Source organism: Naegleria fowleri, assembly GCF_008403515.1.
Source record: "Naegleria fowleri strain ATCC 30894 chromosome Unknown tig72, whole genome shotgun sequence".
NCBI classification, from domain to species: domain Eukaryota; phylum Heterolobosea; class Eutetramitea; order Acrasida; family Naegleriidae; genus Naegleria; species Naegleria fowleri.
The window spans coordinates 452,712-478,857 of NW_025408004.1; the positions used below are offsets into that span (position 1 = coordinate 452,712).

General features: G+C 37.4%; 11 protein-coding genes across 11 annotated transcripts; 5 read left to right on the top strand and 6 right to left on the bottom strand.

Annotated features, from left to right (window-relative positions):
• Nucleotides 1-878: 878 nt before the first annotated feature.
• Nucleotides 879-4,898, top strand: FDP41_009794 (uncharacterized protein; the record flags this gene model as incomplete). The annotated part of the gene is made up of 1 exon (XM_044713790.1): nucleotides 879-4,898. One exon carries the CDS (start codon nucleotides 879-881, stop codon nucleotides 4,896-4,898), a length of 4,020 nt encoding a protein of 1,339 aa, XP_044556813.1.
• Nucleotides 4,899-5,499: 601 nt separating this feature from the next.
• Nucleotides 5,500-6,087, top strand: FDP41_009795 (uncharacterized protein; the record flags this gene model as incomplete). The annotated part of the gene is made up of 1 exon (XM_044713791.1): nucleotides 5,500-6,087. The coding sequence occupies one exon, from the start codon at nucleotides 5,500-5,502 to the stop codon at nucleotides 6,085-6,087; it is 588 nt and encodes a 195-aa protein (XP_044556814.1).
• A 149-nt stretch (nucleotides 6,088-6,236) lies between these two features.
• On the bottom strand, nucleotides 6,237-7,495 carry FDP41_009796 (uncharacterized protein; the record flags this gene model as incomplete). Its single annotated transcript, XM_044713792.1, has 2 exons — nucleotides 6,237-6,354; nucleotides 6,432-7,495. The coding sequence occupies 2 exons, from the start codon at nucleotides 7,493-7,495 to the stop codon at nucleotides 6,237-6,239; spliced, it is 1,182 nt and encodes a 393-aa protein (XP_044556815.1).
• A 623-nt stretch (nucleotides 7,496-8,118) lies between these two features.
• On the top strand, nucleotides 8,119-8,595 carry FDP41_009797 (uncharacterized protein; the record flags this gene model as incomplete). Its single annotated transcript, XM_044713793.1, has 1 exon — nucleotides 8,119-8,595. One exon carries the CDS (start codon nucleotides 8,119-8,121, stop codon nucleotides 8,593-8,595), a length of 477 nt encoding a protein of 158 aa, XP_044556816.1.
• Nucleotides 8,596-8,860: 265 nt separating this feature from the next.
• FDP41_009798 (uncharacterized protein) lies at nucleotides 8,861-10,597 on the top strand (the record flags this gene model as incomplete). The annotated part of the gene is made up of 1 exon (XM_044713794.1): nucleotides 8,861-10,597. One exon carries the CDS (start codon nucleotides 8,861-8,863, stop codon nucleotides 10,595-10,597), a length of 1,737 nt encoding a protein of 578 aa, XP_044556817.1.
• Nucleotides 10,598-10,743: 146 nt separating this feature from the next.
• Nucleotides 10,744-11,700, bottom strand: FDP41_009799 (uncharacterized protein; the record flags this gene model as incomplete). The annotated part of the gene is made up of 1 exon (XM_044713795.1): nucleotides 10,744-11,700. One exon carries the CDS (start codon nucleotides 11,698-11,700, stop codon nucleotides 10,744-10,746), a length of 957 nt encoding a protein of 318 aa, XP_044556818.1.
• Nucleotides 11,701-12,565: 865 nt separating this feature from the next.
• Nucleotides 12,566-15,661, bottom strand: FDP41_009800 (uncharacterized protein; the record flags this gene model as incomplete). The annotated part of the gene is made up of 3 exons (XM_044713798.1): nucleotides 12,566-13,260; nucleotides 13,438-15,090; nucleotides 15,424-15,661. 3 exons carry the CDS (start codon nucleotides 15,659-15,661, stop codon nucleotides 12,566-12,568), a joined length of 2,586 nt encoding a protein of 861 aa, XP_044556819.1.
• A 580-nt stretch (nucleotides 15,662-16,241) lies between these two features.
• Nucleotides 16,242-19,224, bottom strand: FDP41_009801 (uncharacterized protein; the record flags this gene model as incomplete). The annotated part of the gene is made up of 2 exons (XM_044713799.1): nucleotides 16,242-18,959; nucleotides 19,159-19,224. 2 exons carry the CDS (start codon nucleotides 19,222-19,224, stop codon nucleotides 16,242-16,244), a joined length of 2,784 nt encoding a protein of 927 aa, XP_044556820.1.
• A 328-nt stretch (nucleotides 19,225-19,552) lies between these two features.
• FDP41_009802 (uncharacterized protein) lies at nucleotides 19,553-22,410 on the bottom strand (the record flags this gene model as incomplete). Its single annotated transcript, XM_044713800.1, has 2 exons — nucleotides 19,553-21,207; nucleotides 21,423-22,410. The coding sequence occupies 2 exons, from the start codon at nucleotides 22,408-22,410 to the stop codon at nucleotides 19,553-19,555; spliced, it is 2,643 nt and encodes an 880-aa protein (XP_044556821.1).
• Nucleotides 22,411-22,983: 573 nt separating this feature from the next.
• FDP41_009803 (uncharacterized protein) lies at nucleotides 22,984-23,483 on the bottom strand (the record flags this gene model as incomplete). The annotated part of the gene is made up of 2 exons (XM_044713801.1): nucleotides 22,984-23,130; nucleotides 23,337-23,483. 2 exons carry the CDS (start codon nucleotides 23,481-23,483, stop codon nucleotides 22,984-22,986), a joined length of 294 nt encoding a protein of 97 aa, XP_044556822.1.
• A 258-nt stretch (nucleotides 23,484-23,741) lies between these two features.
• Nucleotides 23,742-26,066, top strand: FDP41_009804 (uncharacterized protein; the record flags this gene model as incomplete). The annotated part of the gene is made up of 1 exon (XM_044713802.1): nucleotides 23,742-26,066. The coding sequence occupies one exon, from the start codon at nucleotides 23,742-23,744 to the stop codon at nucleotides 26,064-26,066; it is 2,325 nt and encodes a 774-aa protein (XP_044556823.1).
• Between the last annotated feature and the right edge of the window lie 80 nt (nucleotides 26,067-26,146).

A 26,146-nucleotide genomic window follows, 5' to 3' on the forward strand; every position in this document is an offset into this window, starting at 1 on the left:
GTGAAGAATACAACACCTTATCTTGTTTATTGGTAGTAATAAAATCAGTTCGATTCTCTGCCTCTTTCGCAGTTCCTTTAATATTGGTTTGTCTTTTTACGGAACTTGGTTTGGTCTTTTTTCTGGTCATGAAAGGAAGTCTTGATTCTCGAACCATTTTGAATGTTGCTGTTGTAGTGTTGATGATGGACCAAGGATGATGAGAGAGATGGTGTTGTTTTTTTGGTTGTTCTTTGTTGCTGTGAAGTGAGTGAATGCAAACAGTGTGTGAAAAAGTTGGCAATTTCCTGAAATGTAAATTACTCAAAAATGTCTTTTGCGATGAATTTGTGGAAATTGCTATTCACGATGATGCAAGAAGTAACTAACACGCAATAAATTGACATTCCAAACATGACTCTTTTCCAGCATGACAATTGAAAATCTCATCAGAAAACCGTTCCTCATTTTCCAAAGATTCTATTTGTTTGAAGTAAACGTATAGTATGAATCACTGAGAAAAGTTCCTTCCTTGAGAACATCGGAACAACAGCTACATGAAACGGCATTGTTTTCCTCGAATTGTCACTTGTCGATCGAATCATCCACAAAAAAAAAATCAGCACCATTCATTATCCCAACATCACCATGATCATTCGATCTGCAATGTCCACACCTCTCCTCTCGCAACACTCCATCTCCTTCCCTCAATATTCCACCTTCTCCTTCAAAAAGAAGAAATTCTTCGTCGGTTTCCTTCACATTCTCTTCATCTTGCTTTTCCTTTTTTCTTTCACTTTGAGATCTCTCATGAAACGGCCATCGTGAGCACCTCGTCGCGTCCTTCCACTCTCTTTTCTCTTCAAAATCTATCCAATATTAAAATCTATCCCAATTATATGGGTGATGAAAATTCTGGGTATTACAATGATAACACCATTCATGTACTCAATATTCCAGACAATAACAATTCATCTCTGACACTCTCAGTTTCATATAAATGGACACCTCTCATCCCAGCTTTGATGCCATCCTCTATCTTGTCAAATGTCACAAAATGTGGTGTGAAAGAATCTGCCGTGTTACAGCAACAACAACCATTAGTGGAATATTTTCGCTGTGAAACGATCACACGATCCGCATCCAACACAACCATTGTCGTGACTCCAAAGAATTCTGCAAATTTTACAGAAGGAGTTTATTTGATTCAGTTGGAACCGACTCCTGCCATGCAATTATTAACTGGAATTAGCGGAATTATAGCTCAGTTTGAAATCATTGTCTACTCTTCGGATGGATTAAGTGAAATTTTACAAAAACCCATTCCCATGTTAAAACCTCCAAATTCAGAATTATTTGTGAATATTTCAATTCCACCCATTTCTGTCATTGATCCTTCGTCTCCTCCTTCATTGGATACACTCACTGGTCAACCATTCATTCCCATGGGTTTGACTAATTTTGCATTGACTGCTCGATTGGGTGGATGGAATATTCCAAAAGGAGTCACCTTGAGATACAATTGGTCATTTCTACGAATTGTTTCCAATTCATTGGGAGCTCTAGATTTGATGTCTCGAAGAAATTCGAGTCGTCCTTCGAATTTTTATAACACATTGCAACCATTGACTCAAGAAAATTCACTTGGATTTTCGAGTATTGTTTTATCTCAAGATAAGGATATGGAGTTGGATGCTCTGTATAAAGTGAGTTGTTTTGTCACAGATTTGAAAAATCGAATCATTGCCAAAAGTTCGATTTATTTGAGAACTCCACGAGATTTTAATTTGCAATTTCCAACATTGCCTCCAATGAGTGTGTTTCCACAGATTGCAACATTTACACAACTTTTCAAATTTTCTGGACAAAATGTCGTTTATACAGACTCTGTGATTCCAAATAGTAATGTTTTATATGCGTATGGATATTTAGATCCATTGATTGTGAGTTCACTTTCTTTGAGTGATTTAAGAGATAAATTTTCAGACATTCCCATGTCACAATTAATGACAGCTGCCATCCGAGTGACTGATTTCTCCACAAATTCTGTTCAATATGCCTATTTACCACCAAGCTTTAGACAAATTCCAGGTCAAATGGCTCCAACTAATTCTTCAGATTTCAACTCGATTAGTTATTCCTACAAACATCAACTGGTCATGTTTGTGAAAGATGTCAATCAATCATTTACAAAAATTTTTCTATTACAGGATGCTGTTTGTGTAATTCCAACAAATCTTAATTCAGTATTGACATTTATCGAACAGAAAAGTGCATCCTTCTCTCCCATGCAACTCAAAGGAATTATGGGAATGACTCAAAGAATGTATCAATTTGGAGATATTCAATTGGTGGATCAAATTCAAAGAGCTCTCTTTAATCGAATTCAATCCATGATTTCAAACATGACCGTGCAAGATACTGGGAAAATGTTAGATATTTCTCGAATTATTGAAATGTGGTCCTACAATGCAACAAATTCTGTAAGATTAATGGCAGCTGACAGTGCCAATACGATTTTATCGACATTTTCAAAATTTTTCTCCTTATTGCGAACAGATGCTTCCAATAATCGAGTGACAGGAAATAATGTCAATGTCATGCCTATCGGTATGAGAGATTCATCAATTTTCTCAAGTTTGGCCTCTACTCTCTCCAACATGATTCCACTTTCTGAAATGAAATCTCAAACTCCATCATTGGTCAAACTCTTTGCTTCAACCATTGTGGATTCCTTGTCACCCAGTGAAGAAAAACGTCTCAGCACTTCTTCTCTCTATTTCACCATTCGAAAGGACTTTGCTGCCAATTTTAATGGAACTTTTATGGATTCGGATGATTCCAATGGAGTGCTCATGCCTTCGACTGTGATTTTCAATGACACGGCAGGATTGTATGGAGCTGAATTAGTGACCTATCTTGAAAATCCAAATCCCTCCACCACCAACAATGGAACTTCAAAAATTCAAAGTTCAGTCGTTTCATTGAGATGTATCAATTCGGATGGTAATTATTTCCCTTTGAGTGGATTGAGCGATCCTTTAGTGTTAACTTTTAATGTTTCTGCAACCGAGTTGGAAAAACCCAATGCTACCGTCTCTTGTAAATATTGGAATGAAACTGTGAATGATTGGAAAGATGATGGATGCCATTTGACAAGCCAGGTAAAAATGTCAAATTATTACATTATTTCATGTGTCTGTAATCACACCACACAATTTGCAACCTTTGTAGAATTTAGTTCAAATTCATTTATCAATTACACGACAGAACAAAAAACTGCATATTACATTTTGTGGGCATTTGACGTTGGAATTGGATTACTGTTTGTCATTGTGAGTGCCACCATTTTGATTCTAATCATCATTTTCAGAAATTCACAACCAGTGAAAGCAAAATATATTGCACCTTTTGTGGGAATGATTTCAATTTTGTTGGAATCTTTCCTGAGCTATATGGTGAAAGCAAGTATCATGATTGGATTAGTTTCAAGTGGATCAAACACTCCATTTGCATTGAATACCATCACTTATATTTCATCCATTATTGTGAGCGTTGCATTTTGTGTGACTGTTTTGACATTTGTCATTCAAGTGATTCGTTATCAACTCTTGAGAAGAATGTATTCATTCATGTCTGATGAAAATATGAATGACAAACATGTGGATAAGAGAATTTCTTTCTATCGATTGCTCTCCTCCAAGAAATTGTATTTCACAAGTCTTATTGTAATTTCCATTCTGATCTTTGTGATATTTGCAGGCCTCTCCATTGGTAGAGTTGGACAAGAACTTGCTCAATCCGACTCCTCGAAACAATCATTCACTTCAGTTACTTTCACCATTGTGACAAGTAGTGTCATGGGTTTCATTTTGGTGGTGTCACTTGTCAGTGTGACCATTATTTTCACGTGCGATTTATTGTACTGTTTGATTTATGAATATCGAGCCAAACCAATTGTTGACACTTCGATTCAAGTGCCATCTTACAATGCCTCTACTCAATCCACCATTGAATTGAGTGACACTTCGACATCCAAAATGGAAGGTGATTCAAATCCCAAAAAGAAGAAATTACTCGAAGATTTTTACATCAAAAAAACCAAAGATCTCACTCTCTCATCCATGTATCGATTTTTCATTCAGGAAGATCCTCTCTTCTTCAGAGCTGAAAGCTTACTTTTTATTTTGTGTTTGGGAGTTCTATTGGCGTCCTATGTTTTTGGTATTGTGAGTTTGGGATTTTTCATTTCGACCAATACTTCACTCGATACTTCTAATTCTGCATTTAGCAATTCACTCATTATGGATATTGTGAGATTAATTCTCTCGGTAGTATATTTTGTACTCTATGTGTTGGTGTTTGGTGATTTATCACTTCTCGTTTATATTTTCAAATATAGAAGGAATGCATGGAATGTTAGTCATAATGAAAGATTCTACGATCAATCCGTAGAATCTCTCGAATCTGGAGCTTGTCAAAACGAATTGTTTGAAATTTTACAAGATCAATTGGCGTTGCGATTATTTGAAAAATTCACAGTGAAAGAATTTTCAAAGGAAAATCTCATTTGTTATCATCAATTAATGGAATTGTACACAATTCACAAATTGAGAGAATTAGAATGTGCAAAACAAGTGAAATTATTGGAGAATTTTATTGGAAAATTTTTAACTGCTTCCTCTGCCTATGAAGTGAATATTCCATCTCACACACGCACTTCATTATTGAAAACGGTGAATGAAAAGCAATCGGTGGATAGTCAACAAATTTTGAAATCTTTGGATTCGTTGAAGGGTGACTTGATTCAAAACTTGTCAGATACCTTTTCGAGATTTATCACAACTCAATCGTATCAATTTTGGGTGAAAATTAAGCAAGAGAAGCAACAATTAATGAATGCCAATAAATTGAATTAATCATTCTAAAGATTAATGAGATTTCTGTTGTAAATAAAAAATTGAAAAGAATGAATTAGATTTTCATTTGAAATACCAAACATTCACAATTTCCTTTTTGGTCTAATTGAAAAACAATCTTTGATAATATTAAAAAAAACAAGATGGGTTTGCTCGAAGATAGCACGCCAAGAGTCCCTGGTTTCGGAATCATTGTTCTTCTGTTCAATATTTTCGTTCCTGGTTTAGGAACTGCTTTAGCGTCGATCATGACGGACGAATCAGAGAAAATGAAGCCCACTCTTATTGTTGCATTTTTACAATTTTTCACATCCATGTGTGTAGTTGGATGGTGTTGGTCAGTGTTGTGGGGATTTAAAATCATGCAAGTGAGTGACATGACTGGAGATTTGCCATGAGAGAGCGTTCCTTTTGATAGGAAGTATGATGAAAACTTGTGAAATGTTGATTGTATTTGGAGAACTTAGGAAAATGAAGTGTAAAGAAAAAAGCAGAACCTCAATATCCTTTGTGATTTTCTTGACATGTCCTTACATGAGCGTGTTCTAACTTAACGATAAATTTACAGAAATTTGCTCAAATTTTGCTGGTTTGAAAAAAAATGAAGAATTATTTTGCGTTTTGGACCATTCTTGCTCTTTCGGTGATGCTGCTGTTTTTAACGCTGCATCCTCGTGATTCAAATGTTGCTGCATACAGTACCAAGATGAGATCAATCATTCAAAGCCAACTAGCCTCCTCTCAAAACAGTCGAGAATGGAATCCTTCTCTTGCTTCTCAAAAATCGTGTGATATCATTAGTTCCGAGATGAATCAAATGGATTTGAAATTTTGCGAAAATCGAGTGAATTATCCAACGTCTATTCTGGATTACAATAGAACTCATGAAAGTGAAGATGTTGCCTTGAAAAAGGCAGATTATGTCGCTGCTCTGTATTACAATTTGATGAATTGGGACAATGCTCGTGGACAAGTGCCTTCACAACAATGTAAGGAGTTGGTTCATGAATTGTTGTGCCATGCAGTGTTTCCGTTATGTCAAGATAAAGGAGGTTATGTGAGAAATTTGTATCCATGTAAAGACAAGTGTACCAAGGCCATAAGTGTGTGCAACACGACTCCAACGGAGCCCCTAGGAGAGGATATTGTCATGTTTTGTACTCACATTAAGCAGTGTAACAATTATTGATGCTGGCAATTGTTCATGTAGGCCATTGAGTAAAAGAAACTGTTAAGGCAACTCATTGAATATGATAGCTGACCTCATAATTTTCTGAATTGAATCATGGTTTACTATGGGAAACGTTAGAAATCATCAAGGCCTTCCTCCCATGATGGCTAAAGACTGCTTTTATTCGCTAAACGTTCCAATAATTCCAGTTGTTCCATCCTCTTCTCAACTTGCTCGTGAGTTTTCTTGATATCTTGTTTGCATTGATGGAGTTTTTCGTTGATGCTGCATGTTTGTGAGGGAGTAAAATGTCAACAATGTACTCATATCATATAAATCAAACAACAACTCGTTGAACCTACCTTTTCAGTCTTTCTTTGTTTTTCCTTCGTTTTTCAATCACTTCAGGAGTTAAGGGTTGCTTTATCTTTGCAGGTTTTGGTGTAGCGTCTTTTAGATTAATCATTGGAGATGATGGTTGTTTCAAAGAGATATTGTTATAATAACTTGTGTCCTCATCGTCAAGATATTTCATGTGACACACTCGTGTAGGACCTCCCGAATAAAAGAATTCCAGATCCTTCAATTTTCGATCTATTCTGGTATTCCAGTGTCGTTCATGATGTTTGTTTGGACTTTTTCGAGAGGAATTGTGCTGTTCCGGAGGAGAAAGGACTTCATCAGATGTAGTTGAGAGTGTGACATTATCCTTACCACAGGAAACGCAACCATTGAAAGAGGAAGAAGCTTTTGAGGGTGGTGTTGCTTGTTGTTTAATCACTGGTTCTTCCATCTTCCAATAGTCTGATTTTCTAACACGAGCAGAGAGTGGAGCTTGGAGTTTTGATGACGCTGATTTCGGTGTTGAGGAGAAAGAAGGTGGTATTCTATGTTGTTGTGGGGATGACGAAGTGGACGTGGCACTTGTTATTCTCAAAGAATGACTTTTGGACGATATTGAGCGCACCGATGTGAGTTCGGGTTCTTTTTGGGAGAAACCATTTGGAGAGGGCAAAAGGTTCTGAAGTTGTAAACTCAATGGAAAGGAAGGTTTGGAGTTTGGAGTTGCCTCAAGTTGAGAAGTTGCTTGTTGTTGAGGAATCATGCTGTCGTGGAGTGGTATCTTTACGTGATGGAACAGTCGATGTACATCTGCAGATGTTTCGGAATCGTTTCTCAACGGATTGACGGAGGGTCGAGAGATGGTATCTTCTGTGTTGCTGCTTACGGGTGCGGATGAAGCAGGAGATAAGGCTTGTGGGAGGTGTTGTTGCTGTTGCTGCTGTTGAATGGGAGGAAGCAATATTCTCAACCGATTTTCCAATGATGAGGATTCCCCCATCATAACGGATGATTTGGAAAATTTAGGAGAAGAAACGGATGGTTGTTGTTGTGGAGGGAGAAGATTTGCTGAGTCTGTATTCATGTTCAAGTTGGAATTGTTTATGTTATTTATGTTGTTATTTCTATGGATGAACATGATGGAAGATGATCTCGGGCTGCTCTTCAGGATGGCGATCCTGTTGTTCTGACCAGTGATGCTGCTACTACTAATGCAACTCATCGTTCTGCAGGAGGGAGAGGAAGGAGAACTTATCATTGAGGTCAACATGTTGGTCCATTAAAGAAAGAGGGTTGTGCCCGAATCGCGATGCGAAGGGAATCTCAATATTTATATTTATAATACAGTGGAAGTTAAATTTTTTTCTTTTCAAATCGTTCTCGCTCCGTAGATCTTGAGATTCGCGCAAACTCCCAATGTTTCAGAAAGGTAGACGGAAGTATTAAACAAATATACGATCCTTAATTGTACAACAACTGTCATTCCACTACTACAACAACTACTGTTCTCAAGTGAAATAAATTCAGAAATTCCACAATTATAGAGTTTGTTTATATTAAACATTTTGGTGGAGATACTAATTGATGCATTTTCTTTGTTGATCAATTGACCAGAATTTCTGAGCTCTGAGATTTATTGAGGAATTGTACGAAGAACAGGTCACACGTCAAATGTCAATTCTTTTTTAATCAAACCACATAAAAAAAATGCAAGCCAATAACCGTTCCACGCTCTTCATCCTTCTCTCACTAACTGTAATTTCCTTGGTGTGTGGCTTCCTTGCATCATCATCCAAGGCCAACACACTCTCCAATGTCCTCTCTACAGTCGATGCTCTCACTCTCTCCGCATCATCGGAAGGATATGTCTTATCGGATGAAGCCTCCACCTCTACGATCGCTCTCTCATTTGATGAATTTAATGAAATGGCTGATGAAGAAATATTTGGAGAGGACTTGAATGAATCGGATCAAAATTCTAAAGAAGAAGAAAATAATGAAGAAGAAGAAGAGAATGATGAATCCGAGTCGAATCTCGAAATGGCAGAGAGTGGTGGCACTGCTGAAGCACAAGTTGCCTCTGCCGATACTCAAACAGCTCAAGTCACACAAGCAACAACAACAACAACTATAGCAGCAACGACTCAAAACGAAGATGAAGCTGCTGCTTCTTGGTTGGCTTAAATGTTTCGTACGAATGATTTAATTTTCAATGATGAAATGATGAATTTTGAAAATATGCGCGAGAGTGGTGACATTAGACCATCTTTTTTTGTATAACAATAACAACAAAATTGATCGTATTACTATTATTAAATTATTATTGATAGTACCAAGTAGATATTACTAAACCATCCTTATAGAGATCTCACTAGAGATTCAACTGTCGAATTGGGAGAGTTTGTTCTTTTAGGCGTTTTTTTTTGATTTGTTTAAAAATTTAGAAAAAATGTTTCCGAAACGACACACTCCATCCAGATCAATGGATGGTGTTTCGACCCTAGCAACATCATCCCCTCCTCCATCATCCTCACAACAGACAGAAAATAATTTGATCAACTCTCCTAGTAACAACAATAATCAAAAGAATAATTTTAATAATATTCATGGTTTAAACCAGAACAATAATTTTCATCATCAGAGCACAATATCACATCATCATACGACATCTGCATCATTGGATGAAGAAATTGAATACTTTTCTCCGAATTTAAATGGTTCAACTGTTCAATTAGCTCCGAGTCCTATTAAGAATGATTATCGAAAGGATCCTCAATTATCTAGAACCACAAAAGATGGAGTTCGGTCTCCTTCATTATTTACAAAATATCCTTCTATGGATGCTGTTTTAATGGCAGATGATAATGGTGAGGCTCACCGAACCACCAACAAGACAAATTCCGAATCGGAAATTTATGAAAAATTATTTGAAGATGCGGATGATTCTTCATTGCAAACGACCAATTTTTCAACACCTACCAAGAACAACAACAACAACAACAAACGACACACCACCAATCACTCGCTAGATGTCATGAACATGCAGCAGACAACAACAACTCCAAAACTACCAATATCAACGACAACAAATTCCTCCACCATAAGCACACCTCTAACTCCTAATACCTTTAATGTACAGTCTTCACCATCAATTTTTCCAAAATCTACTACCAGTAATTCAACGTCTCCCTTTCCAAAAGTTAATTCTGCCAATCGAAAACGTCAAAATGAGTCAAACACTTCCATCGAACATTTCTCAACACCTAACGCAGAAAAAATTTCAAATGCTCAATCTTCATCATCACCAAATGCTAATGACACTAGCACAATGGATATCTCAGATTTTGAACAATTCAATGCAGATAATATTTTAAAGCCTCTCAAAGCATCGACCGCAAAACAATTGCAACAACTTCAAAGTAGTGGAGAGACAACCTTAAACGACACAACCATGATTACACGACAAGAGTCGAGGCATCAGGCTTTATTTCACCATTATCTCGAAGAAAAAGGAGACATTAGGAGTGCCATGTTATTGCTGAACCAATTTCATGTGAAACAACATCGAATGAATATTTTGAATTTTAAGCTTAATTCCATTAATTTAGTTGCAAATTTTGCCAACGCTGTCAAGTCTCATAAACTTCAACTTGAACTACACAAGAGTAAGAAGACAGTGAATGCGCTACATTCAAAAGTGGAAGAACTGAATGAGACTGTTGGTGATTTAAACGAAGAGGTCGAACAACACAAATCATCACTTGCGTCCTTCATGCAAAAATACTACAAAACGGTGGAGGAGTTGCAACAAAATCAATACATACAGAAAATGCAACTCGAAAATATTATTCAATTGAAGACGAGAGAGGACATTACAGTGGACTTGCTTATTTTAATTGCCTCGTCGTATATTGTAAGGAAAAATCGAACCTTACACCGATTTTTGAAATTTGTTTTCATGTTTTTACCATTCAATGGATTGATCATTTTGGTTGCGAAAATTCTGACTACTATTGGATTGATGCTCATCTCAAGAAGAGTTGCCATACGATTGGGTATTCATGCGGGTGCAACAAATATCGCTTATGGAGCCATTAAGAGTGTTCAATTTTCCATTCATGTCTTGAAAACATTGTGGAATCTTTTCCACATTAGTGATCGTGGTTCTAGCTTGAAGAAGGAGTGATTTATGAAATATTCTGAATTACTCGAGTATTATAATCTGATTAATGAGCATCCTTTGAATGTGTATCAGTGATTATCATAATATAGAATAATCTTGTCACACATGCACCTGTATTGCATACAAATTGATCTAGAATTGTCACTCACTTATTTACTCTTTGCAAGATCTAAAACAAAATGGAACAGTGACACAGGTGGTACAATATTATCCACTCTCTTCAACTCAAAACCAAAATTGGAATATAATTTTCGTGCTCCATACTGCAAACTCGATGTTTTGAGAACTAGATAATCTGCATGACATTGATTTTTGGCATATTCATAGAGATGAGTTATCAATTTTTTAGCAATGCCAGCTCCTCGATGACTACTCTTGACACTCATTCTTCGAAGTTCAACAATGAGTGGCTTTCTGCCATCATTACGTTTAGAAAACTCTTCATCAAGTTGACGAAACACCTGATCCTCTCCTTCACCTGGATAATGCCATTCATCAATCGCCACATGTCCAACCAGCTCTTCTCCAATATAAGCCAAAAAGAATCGATTCAATGGTTTCTTGGAATTTTTTGCATAATAATTGGCAATATCACCCAACTCGTTCGATTCCTTGCTTTTTTGAATGTATTTCGAAAAATCTTTCATCAACATTGGTTTCAACACCTTCTCCAAAACAAGATATGACATGAACAGACACAGTAGGACACCTCCCACAAATACACCCATTCTCCCTAACGTCACATCTAAAAAGGGTAATCCAAAAATCATTCCAGCACTCAACCAAATCATAAACAATGTCATCCAAACCATTGCCGTCAATTTATATCCAAAATAATCATAAAACAAGGCAATCATACTCTCACTGGTACTTCCCTGATCGGAATTGAACAAAAAACCAACCAGAGGTAATAATGGAGATGATTTTGGCAGAATATTCTTTGGTGCACAATCCCACATGCCATTCGTAAATATTTCATGAATTTGTTGTTGTAGATTCAAGTTGTGCTCAACAGCAGTGGTCGGTTTTTCATTATGTTGTTGTTCCGAAAAGTGTTGTTGAATGGCCTCGGAGAAAGTCAGAATGGAAACCTTGTCGTGAGACATTTTTTTTCTTCTTTGAGGAAGCTATACATCCTGGGTGATGATGTATTCATCCTTATTGCGATGATTATTTATTAAATATTAATTATAAAATATATATAAATTTAATATTTAATTTTATTATTGAATTTGATATTGACTTGAGAGTCGTGCAAATTTTATTTCGCCGATTCAAGAATTGACAATCGAGCACTTTTTAAAAAAGCGTTCGTTAAATTTTGAATTTTCAAAAAAGAAAAAAATGGTCTTGTGATTAATCATTAGTGGTATCGAATACCTTTATGATTACGTCAAAGGAAACGATACCAGCGCAAAACAAGGATGTCCTCTCACCCGGGTGAATTCTTCATCGGAATCTAGAACATCCTCTTCATCGGAATCATCATGTTCCGGCAATTCTGTACAGTGTCGATCTGGTGTTTGTACCATGATGAGTAAAAAGAAACAAGAAAATTAAATTATTAGATAATATATTGGTGATGTTGGAAAAAAGAAACGGTATTTTTATTCATAGGTTCGACCAAGTGAACCAATTTCTGGAAGTAACGGAGCGGACTTGCTTTCCTCATCAAGATACAGATCTATTCTTTGTGTATATTTCAATTTTGAATTCAAGTGAATGACATGAAAGAGGTGTTGAAATTTATTCAATTGCCACCATCAATGGTGCATTTGACAACACACTTTTATTGAAGAATTTGGTCATAATTGACTTGTACACACTAGTTTTGGATTTTATAAACACTCTCAAATTGTTTCTCGTATGATTTAAATTTTTATGCCTGTTCGTAAGAAAATCGTTGAATTGTTTAAGGATAAATAAGAATTTATAATAATCGCAATTTAAAGTTGACACACATGTGTTTGGTTACAATTTGGGTCTTGGAGGAACATTTCTCTCAACAAATGTCACAACAGGTCGATCTGGATAGAAACGTTCTCCGTTCTCAGCCATTCTCAAAAGAAGAGGACTTGGCTTGAATCGTGTTCCATTAGCTCCATATCTTTCATCTAAATCCTTTAATCTCTTCACAATCCATTTAGCTCCCTTAGAATCGGCATATTGCAATAATCCACCACGGAAAGGAGCAAAACCAGTTCCAAAGATCATTCCAACATCAATGTCTTGTGGAGTCTCAGCAACGCCTTCCTCTAAAATCATACATGCCTCATTGACCATCAATAACACACAACGATCAATAATTTCTTCAGGGGCAAACTTGCGACGAAGCTTGGGATCGTATCCTGGGAACACTTGCAACAATTCTGGATTAATTTCACCCTTTTTAAGCTTTTTGGCTTCCTCTCCGTACACAAAGATTCCCTTTCCAACTTTTTTACCTAATAATTTAGCATCGACCAATTTTTTCAAATCGAAAAGTGAACTTCCTGTGGCAGTTTCTGTGAAACGAGCACCCAATACTTTCAATGTTTCACCCGAATGATAGGCAACATCGGTACCAACTTCGTCCAATAATCTGAATGGACCCATTGGCATTCCAAATTGTTCAACCATCACCTTGTCAATTTGTTGAATTTCTCCTCCGTCATTAATTAAGCGGCCTTATGTGAGATTAAAGTTACAATAGATATACAAGTAGTAGTAAATAATGTGAATAATAATGTTACCATAGATATATGATGAACGTTACAATAGATATATTTTCATATGTGAAAGTAAGTTCCAAAGTAAATAACAAGAACAATTAATTGGAGGCATTTGCTGAACAATAAACTTACCTGCTTCGGTCATGTAAATTCCCAAAATTCTATTCACGATAAATCCAGGACCGTCATGACACACAATAGGAATTTTACCCAAGTCCAATGCAAGTTTGTATATAGTTGCCACAGTCTCATCGGATGTCTTTTTGCCTCGAATAATTTCAACTAGAGGCATCTTGTGAACAGGATTGAAAAAGTGCATTCCTACTACGAGGTCAGGACGTTTGGAAACACTAGCCAACTCATTAATGGAGAGTGTGGATGTATTGGTGGCAAAAATAACGTCACCGTTTGCAGAAGCCAGAGTATTTTCACATTCTTGAAGAATCTTCTTCTTGAGAGCCATATTCTCAACGGCAGCCTCAATGACAACTTGAATTCCATTGCCTGATGAGGCTTGAGTTGGATATTCAACACCTCCAGAGACGAGCTTAATTCTGAAGAGTGCTTCCTCTCTGGACATTCTATTCTTCTTAACATAGTCATCCATGAAAATTCTCTCAACAATGTTCATGCCATTCTTGACAAATTCAGGTTTGATGTCCTTCATAAATGTTGGATAGTTCTTGTGAGCGAACAATTGAGCAATACCGCTTCCCATGACACCAGCTCCAATGACAGCAATCGAAGGTGCAACAGATCCAGGTTGTTTGACCATAGTTGGATCATAGGTCACTTTACGAACCGATTTCAATTTGCCTAGCTTGGGGAATTTTCTCTTCCAATTTTTGGCATTCTCACGCATAAAGAACACAGCCATCAAGTTCTTTGATTCAGCAGTGACAGCCATCTTTCCAAATAATTGTCTTTCCATTAAAAGAGCACGACCATTGGACATTCCTGGTTTGGTAGCATTAAATACAGATTGCAGAGCAGCATATGGTGCAGGATATTTGCCACGTGTGGTCTTGTCGAGATTTTTCAATGCCATTTGAGCAACGAATTTTCTTCCAATAGGATTTCCTTCAAGTAATTTGTCTCTCAACGTTTGTGGCTCGTATTTAGCGATTGGTGGATTCTTGTCAACTGTCTTAGCTCCAGCATAATTTCTTGCAGCTGCCAAAAATCTAAATTCTCCATTGAAACGATCTTCGTAAGGAATGGTTGTAGTGACGAGGCCTGCTTTCTTGGCACGAACAGCTGAGAGAGTCTTACCAGGTAAAATCATTTCCAAACTCTTTTGTAAACCAACTAATTTTCCAAATCGAACGGTACCTCCTGCTCCAGGAATGACACCTAACATGACTTCAGGTAAGCCAATAGTGGTACTCTTGTGTTCACTAGCCAATCGGTAAGAAGTGGCAAGACACAATTCAAAACCACCACCCAATGCTGGTCCATGGATGCATGAGATGGTTGGAACGGTGAGGCTGGCCACTCGATCCATTGCATCTTGTCCATGTTTGGCTGCCTTTTCTGCAAGTTTCTCATCCAAGTTGGGATACATCATATTAATGTCGGCACCAGCACAAAATACGCTTTTTGCAGAAGAAATCAAGAGAGTTTTGATACGTTTCGTTTTGATAAGTGTTTCGATCACTTCTAACATGGATTTGATGTCGGAAATAAACTGGCCATCAATGACGTTGACAGAAACTGTTTCAGTCTTTGTTCCACTTGACAAGGCCTGCACAATGTCAGATTCGTTTTTGATGGTCTTTTCATTCTCTACATATTCGGAGTGACACAAATTTGAGAGGAGTTGGTCAAAGAGTAATCCGAGAGTTGTATATGAAAATAATTTTCAAATAATGTATAAGAGAGTGTATATGTATTGACACGAAAAGAAAGTGGAATGAATGTGACCATGCAGTAAAATGTATGGTATCACAAGTCAAGTTCATGGTTTGTTGATTTAAAAACAAACAAACAGTCAAGTACGTTTCCAAATTCAATAGAATCATCATGATCATATTTACGCACAAACGAATTTGTAATCATGTCAGACCATCATAACAACCACTCTACTCTCCAAATCATCATGAAAAAAAACAAACTTACCTCCTTCCATCACCTTCAAATACTTTTGATTAAGAACCAGCCAACCCAATGTATCTGAATCCACAAAAAGATCAAAGCACATATTCGTATAAAATTCTGTAATTCTTCCACTCTCAGATCTCAAAAATTGCTCCACGGGTGAAACACTCTTTGTAGCCACCATGATCGGATGTGGAGTATTTCGATACAGTGAGGAGGGAGAAGGCTCTTGGGCTGCCGACGAAGCATTGGAAGGCATTTTTTTTAATTAATTTTCCTTTGAGGCTCATTCGTGTGCGCGAAGAAAGTTGAGCGAAAATATTCTCCGCCGAAGAGTTGATGTTTTTCAATTGAAATTCAAAATATTATAATGAGAAAAGAGAAGGTAATCCTCATTCATTGGTAAAAAAGAAGGATCTCTCTCATTGGTTAGTGATCATTTGATTAAAAACGAAATTTTAAGGATCTTGAAAGAAATGAATCATTTTCACGAAACCACATCCAAGACACTCATTTTTTCATCTTGTTTTTGGCGTTCCGAATCGGAGTGTGAAACGATTGGTGGTTCTTCTTTCTTTCAAAATGAATATTGATGATGAAAACTATCCCGCATTCAACTCAACACATTTCATGAAGAGATTGTGATTAAAATTGCTTATGGTCTTCTTTCCCTGATATGGTATGTGAATGATTGTCACGAAAGTCGTGAGGAGGCAATCATGCATCTTTATTTAAGGTGGTGGTGATTCATTATTGGTATAGTGTCGATAACACCTTATTTTGTTAGGTATAGTATTAATATTTTTGTTAGGTATTAAAATTCGCAACTCGTCGAGTATTTACACTCTAGAGGAAAAACGTTCACTAATTTCAGTTAAATACTGATCAATCTTTTTGATGGCAGCTGAACTCGATGGATCTTCAATCACATTATATTGGCCTTCTGCTCCAGAGGGAATTTTTAACACTTCTTTTTGGCCACGTACGACTCGAAGTTTGGGATTAATTCGAATAATTTCGGCACTGTCTGAATTTTGTTTTAAAATCATGTCCGTAATGGCTCGAAGTTTGGCTTCAGCTCCAACTTCCAAGACAACGATAGATCTTCCCTCTTCTTGAATGGCCTTTTTCACTTTGGTACTCCATGTTTTGTAAGGCATGATACTGGTCTTGATCCATTTGTCATCAGTGAGATTCATTTTCACACGAGGTCTAGCCACTCCTCGACACGTCTCACAAAATATTCGATTAATGATGGGTTGTTTTCGAGGATTGTACAGGTCTATATCTTCAGCAGATTTCACACGGCCACTGAGTAGGTCAGATACTTGATGAGGTTGTGTTTTTCTGGAAGAAAAATCTATATTTTCTGTAAAAACTGAGGATTTCGGAGTGTTGAAGGTGTTTGGTGACTGTTGTTGCGAAAATGCAGTGTTAGGTGTAAAGGTTGCGGTATTAGGAGACGATGTTGATGCTGTTGTGGTTGTTGTATTTGGTGGTTTCTTGTCTTGACTTAATTGAGGTACTGGATTCGCGGTAGAAAAGTCTGTGATTGGCATGTCTACAAATAAGGTGGCCAACTCAACGCTTCGACCTTCCCCTCCCTGTATGGCACGCAGTTTTAGAGAATGCACAGAATCTCGTGTTTTGAGGGAAATATCCAACATTCGCACGTTCACAAGGGGAGTTTGAGTTTTCGAACCAACCTTAAAGAGCTGAGAATTGCCATTACTCCCCATGTTAGATGCTTGCTTGCTGGCGGAGTATGAAGGAGGAGTTTCCAGAAGAAAACGCATGTTATATTCTCCAACTAGTTGCCATGGTTGTTCTTCCACTCGTATAACCTTTGGAAGTGACGGCACTGAAGACTTGCGTTTCTCTTTTGGTTTGGATGGTTGAACGACAACACTCACTTTTCCACGTGTAGGAAGAACGTGTTTCTCTGCACCAATATTACTGCTACCTCCAATATTTGCAATGGCATCGTTCACATTAATGATGACAGAGTCAACAAATATTCCGTCTTCTTCTCTCTTCCTTCGAATGGTTGGACATACTTTGCTGGTGTATGAGAGTGCTGGTTCCTCGCTCAATTCGTCATCTAGATTAATGATTTGAATGGAAATGATGTATGTGACATTTGCAGAGCCTGCCACTAGAGTTTGATCTCTTGGAATGATGGGAAGTGGATTTTTCCGAAATTCTAACACATCCTTCTCTGTCACAATTTCGTCAGTATTGTGAAGATCAGTGTAAAATTGATGATAATGAATCATTGGGTCAATAATTGTCACTTCCATAAAACCCTCTTCCGTTGGTTCAATTTCTCCTGAAAATGCAAAATCATGCAAAGTAGTATGAATGTCCTCCGAAAATTGTTCAAGCTTTGTCTCTTGTCCGCTCTTATTTTCAATTACAAGTTTTAAACTGTTAGTCTTATGTACATTGTTTTTGGCTGACTTGGGAATCTCCTCTTCATCAGACTCGTCATAAATTAAATTATATCTTTGTAGAACGGCATCTCGCCTCTCAATAAGGCTTCGGCTTGTGAGACCCGATTGTATGCCTGCTCCGTTCGTGTATGCTTGCTCTGCCATTTTTCCAATTTCTACCAATGATCCCAACACATAGTTATTCTTTCCATACACATATGAAATACGTTTTGCAGAGCCAGGCCTCAGATAATTTTCAGGATTTTTAAATTTGTCTGGCACATCTTTGGGAGCAAAGAATTGATAATAGGCTCCTCGTTTTTCTCCAATTTGGGATGGCAATAATTTTTCTTGCATGCCATTATTTCCCATCGAGAACCCTGGTTTATCCATATACAATCTGCTTCGAAAATAATCTGTTTTCCCTGTTGCAGAATAAAAATCGAAATCTTCCTCACCGAGAGTTGCAAATTCTGTGGTGGTGGGTTGTAAGGTACTACTATCAAAATCTGAAATGTTCTTCTTTTGATGAGATTTGTCTGAATATTTAAGGGGAGGTGCACGACCACTCTCTTGATTAATTTCAAATCTAAAATCCTCTCTCGCACTGAAGGTGTTTTTACAGCATGGCGTTGCACATTGCCATGTCAACACGTTGCCTCTGGTTTCATACAGTTCATTCTCTTTGAAACCTTCTTTAACAAATTCGGCATCAATGTTCGAAGTTACAATAAAAAACCTGGATGGCTGTGAAAGAAGCTTCTTTTTTTCTTCGGGCGAGGGTTCCTCTGTTTGTTTTTTCTTGTTTTTGTCATCAGGTTGAAATCGAGGATCATTCATTTGAAAGAACAGTTCTTTCCAGTGATGAATAATCTTGGTTGCTGTGGCTGCTCCTGATGATTTTGATTTTTGAGATCGATTCAAAACTTGTCCCCAAAAGCCATAAAACAATTCATCTTGACCCTTACTCAGCAACATTGGCGAGCATAAATCGTCAAAACTTAAACCAGCATCTGCGTAGGCCTTTGCACGTTTTTCAAATATATCCTGCAATAGTTTGTTTCCCGAAGTGGAGCTAAATTCCTCTCCGACTACCACAAGAATAAAGTATGACAAGAATATTGACTTTAGTAAGGAATATTGATTGTTGTAAACGAATCAATTCGGGCGGGTTGTGGGTTGTGACAGGATGAAGAAGCCCATGTAAGAGATAATGACCAATTAGATTCGGAAGTATTGATCGATATATGGGTGCATACAACCATGCATGGGACCACAGTTCAATCAATCAATGGTTCTGAAATGGAACGATTCAAAGACTTACCTCCGCAGCCTTCTCATAGGGATCAGCCTTCTTATTCCTCTTAAACTTGGCAAGCGCTTTACTCATCTTGCCTTCCCGAGAATCAACGGCACCTTTAGAACCAACCTATCGAAACAAGTAACGCGATAGAGCGAGGAGGGTATTTTTTTTTCGTAAATTGAAGGTCGTTGGTGTCGTTTCGGGTTTTGGCGGGTTTTCAAACGGTTTTCTCACAATCCACCACACGATTGCGTACTTTCTCCCAACACCTCTGTGTTTCTGTTGGTTAGTAATGCATGAAGTTTTCAAGTTGAATGTGGGTCTTGTGATGAGCAACAAATATTTTGTTGACATTGATTAAACACCTATTCACCTAGGTTTTGTAAGATCTAAATGATCAAAATGTTAAAGGCGTTCAAGCTTCCTCTCCGTACTTGTTCATCAATTCGAGTAATAAGGAACGACATTGTAAAGCGGTAGGTCGTTCCATGGGATCCCATTTGAGGCATTTAAGGATGAGATCCTTCAAGGAAAAGGCCATGTTCTCTTCCATGTCGAAACGATTCGAGTCGACCAATTTGAATAATTCGAATTCTAATTCTTCCATAAATTCATTGTAGACTTCTTTTTGTTTCTTCTTGTCAGTTTTGCTGTTGGGAAATTTAACATGGGGAGGCATGATTCTCCTGTAAAAAGAATGATCAACCTTAGTGTCAAATGTCACTAATTGATAAGCGACCACTCCAAACGAAAAAATATCTGTGTTTGTGAGCATTTCGATTGAATTGGTGTGGTTACTCTGAAGAGTCGTTGGAGTCAGTGTTGGATCATCACTAATCATTTGAATATAAAGTTCAGGTGCCATGTGAGGAATCGATCCACATAATTTCGTAGTTTTTAAACCATAAGTATCCCAAGTTGGATGACAATTTCCAGTTGGACTTGTCACATTAAAAACAGAATCATCCATCCCTCCATCATGCGAACCATTGCTCTCAGATTCTTGAGGATCATGCCGAACCAAGAATGAATAATCTGCCAACTTGATCGTTCGATATTCGTCGTCACTAAAGAAAATATTTTGAGGTTTGATGTCTCGATGGCACAAAATGGATCGATCCATCAGTTGTTGTTGTTGTTGTAATAACTGTTGTTCTCGAGTAGAGCTGGAAAATTTAAAATTTCCATCACGTGTTCCAACGTGTTCTTGGGTATGTCGCAATTCAGGATGATGCATTAAGGAAAGAGCATGAGCCAATTGCATCAAGTAAGAAATGAACGTCTTCATTTCCAATTTCTTTCCTTTTCGTTGTTTCATTTCTAAGAATTTTTGCATGTCACCAAGATTGAATAAGGGCATTTCAAAACAAATGACAATTTCATCGTTGTAATCCTTAAGGAGAGATTGAATGGAATTCTTTCGTTGTTGCTGAGCGAGTTGTTTCAAATGGGTTCCTCCTCTTTTGAATCTCTTTTCACTGGGTTTGATAGTTTCAATAAATATTCGATGATGATGTACAAGATTTTCACATTGAGAGAGGATTCCTTGATCCAAATATCGAATGACTTCTATTTCGTACAAGATTTCGAGAGCAGTTTGCCAGTGATCTATTGTGACTTTTTTCAATGCAACGATGGAAGGAGATGCATTGACATTTTCATTGTTTGAGTTATTATTATTGGCATCAGTGTCACTTGTCAAAGTTCTCATGGCCTTGAATACCAATCCAACAGCACCCTCCCCGAGCGGTTTAATAAGCTCATATTCATATCTGGATTGTTTCGACATGTATTCTTCATACAGATTCTTAAATGTTGAATTTGTTTCAAGCAATTTTTCGAATGTGAAAATTTCAGGAATGTCAAAATCTTGACCAGCATCCGTATTTCTCGGAGATGATTCACTTTCAGGAGTCGTGGCAGTCAGAGAATTTTGTACAGAATGGTCCATATCAATATTTAGTCCACAATGGATGGCCGTAATTTCCAAATAAATAAACCCTTTGGGTACTCCTTCAAGTTTTAAATAAAATTTTTGAGTTTGATTTTGTAAAAGTTGACTAAGAGGTACTGTTCATACGTGTGAAATAGTTATAATAATGATGATAATAGAAAGAATTGTTGTCATAACAATTTACAATTAATAATGATATAATATTCACATGAAAGAAAACAAAATGGTTCGTTTGTGAATGGCAGATATGTAGGTACAGGAGTCACAATTTTGTTGACATTCAACTTATAATTAGAATTGACATTTTCAGAATAAATGATGATGTACGTACCCGTCACACAACCCATAAAATCATTCGATTGAAATAAATCAAAATCCCAAACAGTGACAATCAATTCATCCTTAATAGCTCCCACAAAATAATCATCATTACCCACTTGTTCCACATTTCTCACACTGAAAAAGAAACTTTCTCCCCACATTGGATTTAATGTTTTTTTCATGGTCGAGGATTTCTTAGTTTCCACTAAATAATCTCCTCTCAGCTGTGATGAATCGATTTGAGAATTTGTGTTATTATTCGGTAAATACCGATACGTAAACTCACAAAATGGATCTGATTTTCCATTTCTGTCACATGCCACCAAATCTTCACCAGACTTTAAATTTACAATAATAAATGGTTGTGGTGAATCAAATCCACTACTACAAAGGACTGTTGAAGATGACGACGAAGAAGTATTGGATGAATTACTTTTTGATTTTGTAATTCCAGTCATGGATGCAACCACCAAATTATTTCCTCCGAGAATTCCAGTTGTACTTTTTCGATTAAACATGAAGAGAGCATTACGTCGTGGAGAATTTGGTGAACCATTTGCATTTTGACCACTGACAGCGGTATGAGATTGTCGTTGTTGTGATGACGGTGGTGATAACGAATGTCCCACAACTGCTGTTGTTGCTGTTGCTGTGGTAGAGGAGGAAGATGAGGATGAAGAATTATTGTTATTTACAGAAGAATTGGTGGTGATAATTTCAGATGAATTTGATGGATCCATGTCGAACGTTGTTGTGGTGTTGTTGTTGTTGTTATTGGTATGGATCGATCCCGATGATGAATGAGAGGATGAATTTGAAGGAACGGCAGAAGACTCTTTCAAACGAGCATGAATTGAATGGTTGATTCGTTGAAATGTTGTTGTTGTTGTTGCTGATGCTGTTCCTTCGTTTTCTTCATACATATCTGTCAGTTTGGAGGCATCACTGTCTCTTGATCGACTTTTCGGAATGAACAAGTCTTTCATATGTTGAAACATTTTTTAATGATGTTCCCGTAAGAATATGAGGAGAGGACCATTGTATATTCAAAGGTTGCAACAGTTGAGGGATGACATTTGTCATGTTGGGAATTGTTTTCTGGATAAAATAAGGTAATGAATATCTGAAAATGTATTCACACAAGTATGAGAGAGATTGTGAGATGGTTTCGTAATTTTATTTGAAATAAGAAGCATGATCATGCTTGTAGTACTCGGATCCTCTCAAAAATCCCATTATTATTCTTCTTAGCCACAACTCCCAAAAGTTTTAATCATTTTTCTTTAAACCACAAATCGAACCTCTTCGGAGGAGTTTGTAAAAATTTTTCACTCTGTAAACCTGACTGAGAGGTTGTAGTGTTCTTTGGTCGACAACAATTTGAACTTGCAAAGAAATTCTCTCCAAATGATGATAAACAAGCTCTCAACCTGTCAATCATCATAATTGAAATTGATGAAGCGAGACTATCCCATGCTAAACCTGATTGAGTGAGAATCAGTTGTTGTTGTGTTGTTTCAATAGATTCTGATGATCTATTGGATATGCAAAATGATTTTGAAAAAGCCTTTTTATTCCGAAATGAAACAAGAGGTGATGAGAGTGCCTGGTAACATGACAAGACCTACTCTTCGTTCATCAAATGAATGGGATTCTTCTGTTGGTGGTGATGGTTGTTCCGACGATGTTGTGGTAGGTTTCTTTCGGTATTCCGTTGTCTTACAATTATTAATCATAAATAATAGTGGATATTATAATTAATATTATTATTGATTCGAAAATCATCATCACGTTATTATAGTTTGAATATATGAATATGGATGCAAATCAAATTTACAAGATAATTATTCAAATAATAATTATTTGACGAGACCATGACGAGGTATTGGTATCACTTCTTCCGAACGTGTGAATCAAAACCCACCTCTTTCAAAATTGTATTCATCTTATTATCCACACACACAAATCTTCCAACAAATTCTCTCTCATCCTTCAACACGACTTTCATGATTCGATTATGAAATTTTCGTATTGTCTCTTTATTCATGTTTGCAATTTCTTGTTCCGACATTTTTTATTATGCAAAAATTCACATCATCAACTGAACCACCAGAAGAGACAATAAGGCACGATGGATATTGCTAAATTTGGATTGGATACCTCAACAACAATTGATGAGATTTGTTCACTTCAAAACCTCTAACGATTCTCAAGAGGATATCCAATCCAATTTTAGCAATATCCATCGGAAGCAACCACAAGAATTGGCGCCTTCAAACGCATTCAAAAATTAGAATATTTAAAAAAACGCACCACATCTATCTCTCTCATGAAGCTGCTGGGAGGAATTCTCTCCAAGTCCTCTTCAAACAACCACTCAACCAATTCTTCTTCTTCTTCCTCATCAAACACCAATTCCACCACCACTCTTGCGGTTTCCTCAAATAGCCTTACCCTTAGTAGCGGAACAACAACCTCATCAGGCAATTCCAGCTCCCTTAATCAATCGGTTTCATCTCTCGGAACGAATAGTTCCATCTCAACGACAGCCATACAACGAAGTAGAAAGGAGCAATTTTTGTTGGCTTCAGGTGAATTTTGCAATCATTCCTCGGCATCATCATCGGCAGTGTTTTCCTCACCTTCCTCCGCTGATCCGAGCAGTACTTCTTCAAGCAAAAAGAAGTCTGCAAAGAAAACCAAACAACAGAAACAAACTGGCTTGAGTACTCAAATATCAGCAGCTAACACCACCACACTTTCATCATTATCGGCCTCTCAGAACTTTTCTTCACCCATTCCAACTCATTCAAGCTCATTCACTCCCAAGAAGCAAGCCAACACGATTCAAAAGGATTTCTTTCAACAATCATCCTTAACGTCTCCTCTTGCCTCATCCGTTGGCAGCACCAATAATAGCGCGAGTAGAGATTTGGCACAAGCAAATAGTGAGGAATTTCTCAATAGTTTATCTTTTGCATTTCCCCAAATTGAGTACGAAGAAGTAATGAAAAAGATTCAACAACAACAACAACAGCAGCAACAAGTTTCGCAGCGTAACCATGCCACCGCCCCGAAACCAGAGGGTGCAGATGACAACAACATTACTGCAGAGAATATTGACGCCACTTCGGAAGGCTACGATTTTGAATATGTCAATAAGGAAGAGGAAGCGAAACGCAACAAGAAAAATGCAAAGTCTTCCAAGTCCTCATCCTCTTCGTCTCAAAAACGTACTGCAGAGCCGTCCAATTCTTCGACAATCAATTATGAAAAGAACAATAATACGAGCACAAAAACACCCCTCAAACAGAAGGTTTCTTCCGATACTCCATCCAGCAAATCAAAAAACAGCAAAAACTCAGGCGGTAACGCCGTGTCCACTTTGGAGCAAGGTTCTTTTGCTCTATCTTCAGAACCAGTTTCAGTAATTCCATCGAAGAGTCGAATTTCCTTACGACCTTCGACTTCATCGAGACAGGTTGGCAAGAAAAACAAATCTCTTTTACGTAGCTCTGTCTCCAAGTCTTTCAGCAATTTTGTTTCGAAATCATCCACCGGCAACAGCTCCGATCAAGTAATTTCTGTAGTTATGGATTCCTCCCCTACCTTTAATGAACAAGGTACTGACAGTGAAGATGATGATGACGGTGACGATAAGGATCATTGTCACACTTCAAAGTCGTCGTCACGACAAGACATCATGATGAACATTACTGCGATGAATTGCCATCATCACGATGACAGTGAAGAGGACGCCGAGCATGGTCAGGACTCTATTTCATCACCGACTACACCCAACAAGAAGAGAAAGGCCAACGCAGATTTCACCGACTCTCCAGCTTCCTCAAAAAAAAAGAAAGAGGACTCTCTGATGGACAGCGTGATTAAGAAAGTGATGGAATTTTCCATTCCTAATACTCCACCACATCTCGAGGAAGAAAGCCCTGCACAAAGCACGGCCCTTACCATTTCCCCCTCTCTTTCCTACAACTCTGACTCGACATGTGGAGAGCAAGTGTTGGATGTTTGCTCAACTTCACCTCATGATGACACATCCTATGACACAAATTTGTTGAGCTCTGTCTCGGACTCTTCCACCAAAGGTATAGATATTAAGGAAGTGAACCAAAGAATTAGCTCCCTCGTTACTGTCATTGAAAAAAGAAATGAACAAATTGCACAGCGAGATGCACTCATTATGCAACTCTCCAAAGAAAACAAAGATCTCAAAAAATTCAAGAACATGATCGAAAAGTTGGAAGATGTTGGTGTCGTGTTTTACATGAAGGCCTCAGAGTTGTGCTGTAATGGATTGATGGCACGTGATGATAAATCCAAAGACTCCATGGAAGTGGTTGCTTCCTCTGTTCAGCAAGGGATGCGATACATGAGAGCTTCGGCCGAGTTTGGCAATGTTGATGCCATGTTTGAGTATGCAGAATTAATGTTAAGGTATTCAAAAAACAAAAAAAGTGAAGCCAAAGAATATCTAAAGAAAGCCAGTGATCTTGGTCACAAGAAAGCTGCTGTATTTTTGAAGAGTTTAGAAAACAAGGAGGAGCAGATTAAGTATGAAAAAAGTATTGAGCATGATCATTTGTTTCTCTATGGTAATGAGACCAAGAATAACCAATCGAAAAAGAGAAGATGATCATTCAAAAACTTGGAGGAAACATTTTACGTCATCACACTCCTTTCTGTGTAAATATACCGAATTTAAAAAGAAGAATT